Here is an 8,007-nt window from a genome sequence, read left to right on the forward strand (position 1 = left end):
GCCTCTTAGCGTGCAAAAAAAAAAGTTTCAGTTTCAAAAACAACTATTATTCTGTTGTGCAAGTTACTGTATATGTGGATGTGTGTGTGCATGTGCAAACAGATGCACATGATAATTACAGTGGAAGGATGGAATACAATTAGTTACTTTGAGCCCTTGCTGTGTTTTACAGCAAGTGTTCAATGTTTTCATCCCACTGCAAAGCAAGAAAACTAAAGTATACCTGCTCAATAGCATGTGTTGCGGGACTTGTACAACAATTAATTTCAAAACTATGTGCTATGGAAGGTGCCTCTGTCTGGCAGAGTTGTTTTCTGATGCTCACATGACCTGTCTCTGACCCAAAGTCACTCACACCCCAGATTGAATTGCCACAATGAGAATTGGACTGGGACAGCGGTGACGCACTGGGCACAGAGAGACAATGGCTTACCTCAGCCATGGCAGACATAGCAAACCTCGGTGCTATCAGACCCTCTCTAATCTCAGCCCATGGGACAGTTGTGTTTTTTCTGCTCCCACATGGCCCGATCAGACACAACGCAGACCTAGACAGGATTTTAGGATCTAACTATAGCTTTTCACTGAGGAAATGTCCGGCCTTATTGTAACTAATGTTTTAGAAGAATTTGAATTCTGTCACTGAAATTTTGCAGTGAAATGTTGCAGTTGTTTTTCCTGCAACATGTAACCTAAGAAAATGTTTCTGCACAATAACTTACTAAACAAACAATGTGTTACATTAACACAGATCCATTTACTGTATCTCTCAATCTGTATTTCATGCACACTTTTGCTCTCACTCAAAAGAGAGATCTTTTTATTCATATACAATTGCACATGTTTCTCTCTCGTGCTAAATACTCCATTTGATGCATTTTACTTATATTCTCTAGCTTAATGTTAATTACAGTATATGTTTATTGTGTGCACGGTCTGACCACAGAAAATTCCTTGTGAGAACGTACCTGACGATCAAACCAATTCTGATTCTGATAATACTGCAACATTGCAGTATGTCAGCTATATGGTTGACACTGGGTAAAATATGGATACACAACACCATATTATGTATTTCATTCAAATCATTACATCAAAAAACACCCTAGGATCAGATTGCATCAAAGGCTTCTCTCCGCAAGTGCATAAAACAACATTTGTAAATAAAAATCAGGCGAGGCGGCTTGTGAGATGTGATTGGCTGAAGGGCAGTCGGATGGGAACTCCTACTCACTCTCAACATGTGGTGCCAAGCGCAAGAAAGACTTCTGTGACATTTTCATAGCCATCATGCAGTTGTGGTAATCACATCAAGGATACCTGAGAAAATAAATATTGACAACATTTAAATTTACAACAAACTTTGAAAACAAAAACAGAGTCGAAAACAAAACAAAATCCATCATTTCCCTCTCCAGCGGTTATGTAACTAAGTGATCTCTGAGACCTTCACCGCTATCTCAGGGCCGCCAGAGAGCCGCCAAGGAGAACTTGGCTGTGTTCATATACAAGGAGACAATGTCTTTCCCATGTGAGAGGCTACTTATTTATTGTTTCATGTCTCAGATTTGACACTTCATATTGAGTTCCAAAAACAACTGTCAACTGATCAAGGACAAAATACATATCCACCTTTGAAGAGTGTGTGTTGCTCAAAAACAGATGCTACACAACTTTTCAACACTTCCAAGTATGCCTGTTGGGCTCAGGAGGTGGTTGACGGGACTCCAATGGAAAAGTAGCATGTGTCAAAATAAATCCAGCGGGATGCCAGATCGCAAGAACACATCTCTGATTTTCATGTGAACAGGGAAAGCAGGGGGCCATGAACCTGCAGGGATAAAGACACAAGTTCAGTGGACTGGAGATAACAGAGTGGTGATGAATGGCACAGATTGGTAGGGGGTATTACATGAACCAGTCTTTGTTTTTTTATTTCTCTGAAGCCTTTACATTGTATAAAATAGGACATTAATGTAGGACTTAATCCTGTTTTGCAAACATATAAAGATCATGAAGATCTCATTCATTCTAAAGGAAACGTACCAGGAGTCTTTTGTTATCGCCAGTCGCAGGCCTACAGTAACCTTCTTTATCACTTGATACACAAAAGCACCACCATGTGGTCATATTTTTTAAGGCACACAGTTTTCTAGTGGATGTCTAATGCACATATGAAAATAATATATTACATTATTTACAGAAAAATAAGCTTTTTTAATCATTCCTTAAGTGTACACATAACATTTATTCATTTTATATGGTTCATTTACATTGGCACATGCAATTGAAGCTCTCTGTAGGCTACTTATATAATAACATATAGGCTAATCAGCCACTCAGTAATGCTCTTACTGTTTTCCTTTGAAATGTTTCAAATCAAAGTGTACATCACAGTTTATTATTCCCCATACCCTACAATTTGTGCGTTCATTTGTTTCAATCACATGGTTGTGGTATTTTGTGGGAGGGTTAACATTGACCCTCGCGAAGCTCCGTAGTTCTTCCCCCTCCTATCTACCTGTTCAGTGGCTAAAGATGGCTGAAGCTCCCCCATGGCCCAGCCGGTTCTTTTGTCACAGATGCGCGGCAGAGATTAGCCCTCGGCTTCCCGTGAGTACCACAGACACTCATCAAAACTATAGACAGTTGGACGAACGGGAAACACGGTGGTGTTGTTATAAATGATTATAAATCGTTTTAGCGGTGGGGCCCAAGAGTTAGCATGCTAACGTTATTAGCCAGCTGCTACGAGGATCCCGTTTATCTTGCTAACGCGACCCAGTATTAGGTAGCATGTTATCTAAGAGGTGGATCCATCAGTAAACACCGTCGTCACCCACAGGATACAGCTACTTTTATTTCGTAATATGTTGCAACGTTTGACGGGTTCATTTGTCGATTGCTGTGGTTTAACGAGGGATATTAGCCCAGCCGTTAGCTATATTGATTAGCAATAGCTTTAACTGTAACACTGTTTTTGCGTCTATTAATTACCTTGAGACCTTTCTCTCATTGATTCGCTGGTAAACCTTGTCTGCCTTTAAAGCAAGTGTACTATATCGTCAATTGCTTTTATCTGAATGAGTTAGCGGCAACAATGCCACTGCGTCCTTCTCTTGTTTTGCCATTCAGGCAAACAAGTGACAACATGCATGTTGCAGGCTGGAATGATCTGTCACAGAGCTGTTAAAGTTCCCTTCACAATGTAAACCGGTAGCCATGGGTTTCTGTAAGCTGCTGGTAACGGCCCAAATGTCGCATTAGCACCCTGGCACACCATTTCAACAGCACTGTCAGCTGAATTATATATTATTTATGTCAGGATCATCAAGGTATAAAAACTAACAATACATTGAGGACACAATTTTTTTTTTTTTTATATCCACGTTAGGTTTAAAGCTTATGTTGCTTATTCCTCACGTATTGAATTTCGTGCTGTGGTGTCCACTGCCTGGAAGATGTCTTGAGTGTGTTTTGTCAAAGGGGCTTACAGACTACCATTCCCAATATCGCATAGTTACAGAGCTGGTCGGGACACTTTAAACAGTGAGCCCTCTTGGTCAAGATGGCTGTGTCTCACCTGCAGACTCTCTGTGCTTAAACAGAAACATGGGGTTGAAAATTGCCCCCCTAAAAAAATATGCTTTAGTCACATGAAACAGATTGTCATCTTCTGTTTTCTTTATCTCACTGTCCAGCCATGGCAGTACTGTTGTTTTTGACATATCTGTATTGCAGACAGTTAACACTTGCCACAGACTGACACAGGCTGTAGCTGTAGTGTTCATGGATTTTTTTTTTTCAATTGCATATTTATTAACTAGTTTCAATGAGAAATTATGAATTTGAATTACTTTAGTAAATAGATCATTGAGGCAGTTATGGGTCTAATGTTCTGTTTTTATTTATTCCCTTTTGTTTGTTTACAGGAGTACACATGTCCAAGATGTGACTCTGGGTTTATTGAGGAACTTCTGGAGGAGAGAAGGTGCGTATATTAACAATGTATAATGTGTATATCTGGCCATCATTCCTAACAGTTGTGATACTCACCAACATACAGTAGCTGACATTTAATATGAAAACAATACTCAGCTCTACACCTGTACATACTGTATACTGGAGAGCAACACAATCCTCCCTCTATACATATTCACTTTTATATGAAGACAGCACAATGGAATCCATCCCAAAATGCATGAAGATGCTTCATGTGAATCGGCAAATCATAATATGGACTGAGATCAAGGGAAATTAAATAACTTATCACATTGATGTTTTTTGTAATCAAATACCCAAGTGGCAAATCAAAGCACAATTTTTTTTAATTTAATGCTCAAATGAGTGATAATGGTTGTGTTAAATGTGCTATATTAAATGTTGTTGCTTGTGTTAATAGATTATAGGCATTTTGACTTTGGCTTGGTAGAGCAGAGTCAAATTTTTTCATTCAGTGAGGTGCTTCAAAATGAAGGAACATTTATTAATTAGGGCACTGCTCAACAGGAATGGATTTCTATCGTTTCCTTGGACATCTTGATGTTGCTTAAAGAGGACCTATTATGCTTGTTCTTCTTTTCTGACCTATAAATGCTATTATGATGTTATACAATCATGCTACATGACAGCAAAGTGTCAGATAATGACATACATGCATTTTAGACAAATTCCCTGCTTACTGTATGGGGTGGCTGGAGGTGGCTGCATAGCCTAAACACTCCGATGCAGTTCGTGGCAGCCTAGTGTCTAGTTTCTGGGTTTTATCTACGTAGATAAAGCAGATTTTTTGTCTTGGCATTTCAAGGTGTTGCACTTACAAATGGGAACACTGCAGCTACATTTCACATGTGTAATCAGAGGGTGGAGAGACAAGGATAAGAGGATGAAGTTAGAAACAGAGAGACATGATATCATAACTCTTAGGAATTATGGAAATTGTGATGCATGGAGTACATTTTTTTTTTTTTTTCCTTTTTAATATTAACAAGTCGAGACCTAACTTTGTCCACTATGTGTCCCCTGTTAAGTGCCGACAATGGCTCCACGTCTACCATCTCCAGTGGGCCCCAGAACCAGCAACCATTCGAGGTTTCCTGCCTACATACACAGCCTCTCTCTATCCTCCTACACTGTTGCATAACTTTGTCAGAATTTGCTCAGATTTTCTCAATTGACATTGCACTGATAAGATGAAAGTCATGCTACAGTCTCTTTATAGTAATATGTTGAATGATCATGATGTTGGAACATTGCCCAAAGATCATTAACATTCTTAGCTTGTCATGTAGTTTATCTACAGTAAGAGCTGTGGGGAGACTTTTACAGAAATATACTGGGTTACCTGAGTAACAAGGGAAATTGTGTATTTTATTGTTTTTCTTTTTTTTGCTTTCATCCGATAGACCCCGGACCAGCACTTGTTTACATTCCCTTCGGGCTATGGTCAGTTTTCCCTGGGCGTCTTTGACGACCGCTTTGACTTTGGGGCTGGGCTGGGAACAGAGGACAACAGGGATGCTGAAAACAGGAGGGAAAGGGAAACGGCCTCTCGGCAACGGTATGGCGCCAGGCAACCGAGGAGTCGTCACGGTTCAAGGCGACAAGCAGGGAGGCACGAGGGAGTTCCCACTTTAGAGGGGTAAGGAGTACAATCTGTGACTGACACTTTGAAACCAGTTATCCCTTATTACTTCTGTATCATAGCTTTGTGTCCTCTTCTTTTTTGTAGAATCATTCAGCAACTAGTGAATGGAATAATAGCACCTACTGCAATGCCAAACATTGGTGTTGGACCCTGGTGAGTCTCTTGAACTAGAGCTACATTTAACCAGAAAACATTCTCAACAAAATGCCATATGTGCCGATGCCCACTAACTGCTCTAATCTGTATTTTTTTTTTTAAAGGGGTGTTCTTCATTCAAATCCTATGGATTATGCCTGGGGTGCTAATGGACTAGATGCAATTATAACCCAGGTATTTTTTTAAATAACAACCTTTGAAATTTGAGAAGATTTCTGTACATTTTAGAACATGCTCAACGGTTGCTTGAATTTATTTTTCTAAACATTTTTTTCTTTTCCTCTCATCTTTAGTTATTAAACCAGTTTGAGAACACGGGACCTCCGCCCGCCGATAGGGATAGAATAAAAAATCTTCCTACAGTACAAATTACACATGCGCATGTTGGTAAGTTCAAACATACTGGTGTAATACAATGTTTTATGGCTGATATCTTGGCTACACTATTATTTTCCCATTTGGAAAGCAGAAAAGTTTTTTTCAAACACATGGTCACATATTTTCAGAATCTTTCAGCAACATCACGTCAGGCTCGAGGTATAATTCTGAGAACTTAAATAATATCCATTCAGTCAGCAAAGTTATCATCGGACAACAGCTTCTTTTTCATATTAAGACATGTTTTGCTTCTGAAATGCGTTATATCTGCTGGTTTTACAATTATCAGTAATTTAACTCAGTCATCACAACACATTGTGTCTAAATGCACTATAGCCTTGGATTTTTTTAAAATTATATATATATATATAACATTGATGGTTTATAATGATATGCACTTGACCGATCATATTTTATCAGTTGAACATCTATCGTCCCTCAGCTTCAGGGCTGGAATGTCCAGTGTGTAAAGAAGATTACAGTGTTGGCGAAACTGTGAGGCAGCTCCCGTGCAATCACATGTTCCACAATGATTGCATAGTCCCTTGGCTTGAACAGGTAATTACACAAAAGCTCTCTCAAATGTGCATCCCACTGGCATATTCACCATTTGCTATCTAATACTGTGGTGGGTAATGAGGAAAAACATCACATTGCTTTCTTTCGTCCCAGCATGACACATGTCCGGTGTGCAGGAAAAGCTTGAGTGGACAGAACACAGCCACAAACCCTCCGGAATTATCAGGGATGAACTTTACCAACAACACCGCCACCTCCTCCTCCTCCTCGTCCTCTTCCTCCACCCCACAGTCCTCAAGTTCGACCAGTAATGAGAACTCCACTGATAACTCATAGAGAACAATTAGTCCTGTATCAACCCTATGAGCTGTTTATAGCTCCAAGGCTGCTGTATTTCAGAGCGCTGACCTCCCGTCTTTCCCCCTGCTGTTTGAGGTGGAGACCTGAGTGCATCTCGCCAGCTAAGCACTCAAAGGCCTGATTCAGGGGTAAGTAAATGCGTCGCTCCTACACCGCCATCAGGATTCTGAAACAAAACATGGGCGGAGGCCTCGAGCGCAACTTCTATCAGGGAGGATGTGGAGAAGCATGGGGGGGGGGGAACTTCAAACGCCTTGATCTGCCTGAATGGCCTCAGACAGAACCAGATCACAAAGAAATCCAAAGGTAGAAGACTCTGGACTACAGGACACTTGCTGTTCCTTTTTTTTTAATTGATTTTTTTATTATTTGATTTAGAATGATCCACTTTTGCCAGTGACGCAAAAAAAACAAATGTACAACTATTGATTTTTATGAGTAGGATTCATATCTCCCTGATAGAACGATTGAAAGTGCACTGTTCAAGTGTGCACTTAAGTTTCTTCATGGTTTTGAAGGAAATGCATTTGGAAATTACATTATTTCATAAAATGATAACAGTTTAGAGATTTACCTGACAACACACAGGTACCATTGTCTGCACTTGAAATGATGCATCAAATTGCAGTATTTTTGTGCTGTTTGGATAATGATGTGGATAATCATTAATAATGCATTTTTCTTTCTTATATGTGCAAGCCCTTAAATGTGGATCAGCTTTTCACATTAAACCCTTAGAAGCGTTTATGTGCATTTTAACTTAAAGATACATTTAAAAAAATTCTAATGTTGCCAGTTGAAAAACTCTTGATTTGCAGTATGATTGTGTCATAAAAAAAGACGAAAAAAAAGGACTGATATGAAAATAAAGATGTTTGGATGCTACCACTCAAAATCCATGTAAAGCTTTTCTCAGTGTGTTTGTGTGTGTATAATATTCTTGAATC

The 8,007-nt window shown here is 39.5% G+C and overlaps 1 protein-coding gene across 1 annotated transcript; it reads left to right on the forward strand.

Annotated features, from left to right (window-relative positions):
* Positions 1–2,520: 2,520 nt before the first annotated feature.
* Positions 2,521–7,946, forward strand: LOC307254092 (E3 ubiquitin-protein ligase RNF126-like). Its single transcript, XM_080032337.1, has 9 exons — positions 2,521–2,613; positions 3,933–3,991; positions 5,031–5,091; positions 5,406–5,641; positions 5,732–5,800; positions 5,908–5,977; positions 6,097–6,190; positions 6,624–6,739; positions 6,854–7,946. Exons 1-9 carry the CDS (start codon positions 2,539–2,541, stop codon positions 7,034–7,036), a joined length of 963 nt encoding a protein of 320 aa, XP_079888463.1. The 5' UTR covers positions 2,521–2,538; the 3' UTR covers positions 7,037–7,946.
* The last annotated feature ends 61 nt before the right edge of the window (positions 7,947–8,007 follow it).

Source organism: Ammodytes marinus (genome assembly GCF_949987685.1).
Source record: "Ammodytes marinus genome assembly, chromosome: 8".
In the NCBI taxonomy this organism is placed as follows: Eukaryota; Metazoa; Chordata; class Actinopteri; order Uranoscopiformes; family Ammodytidae; genus Ammodytes; species Ammodytes marinus.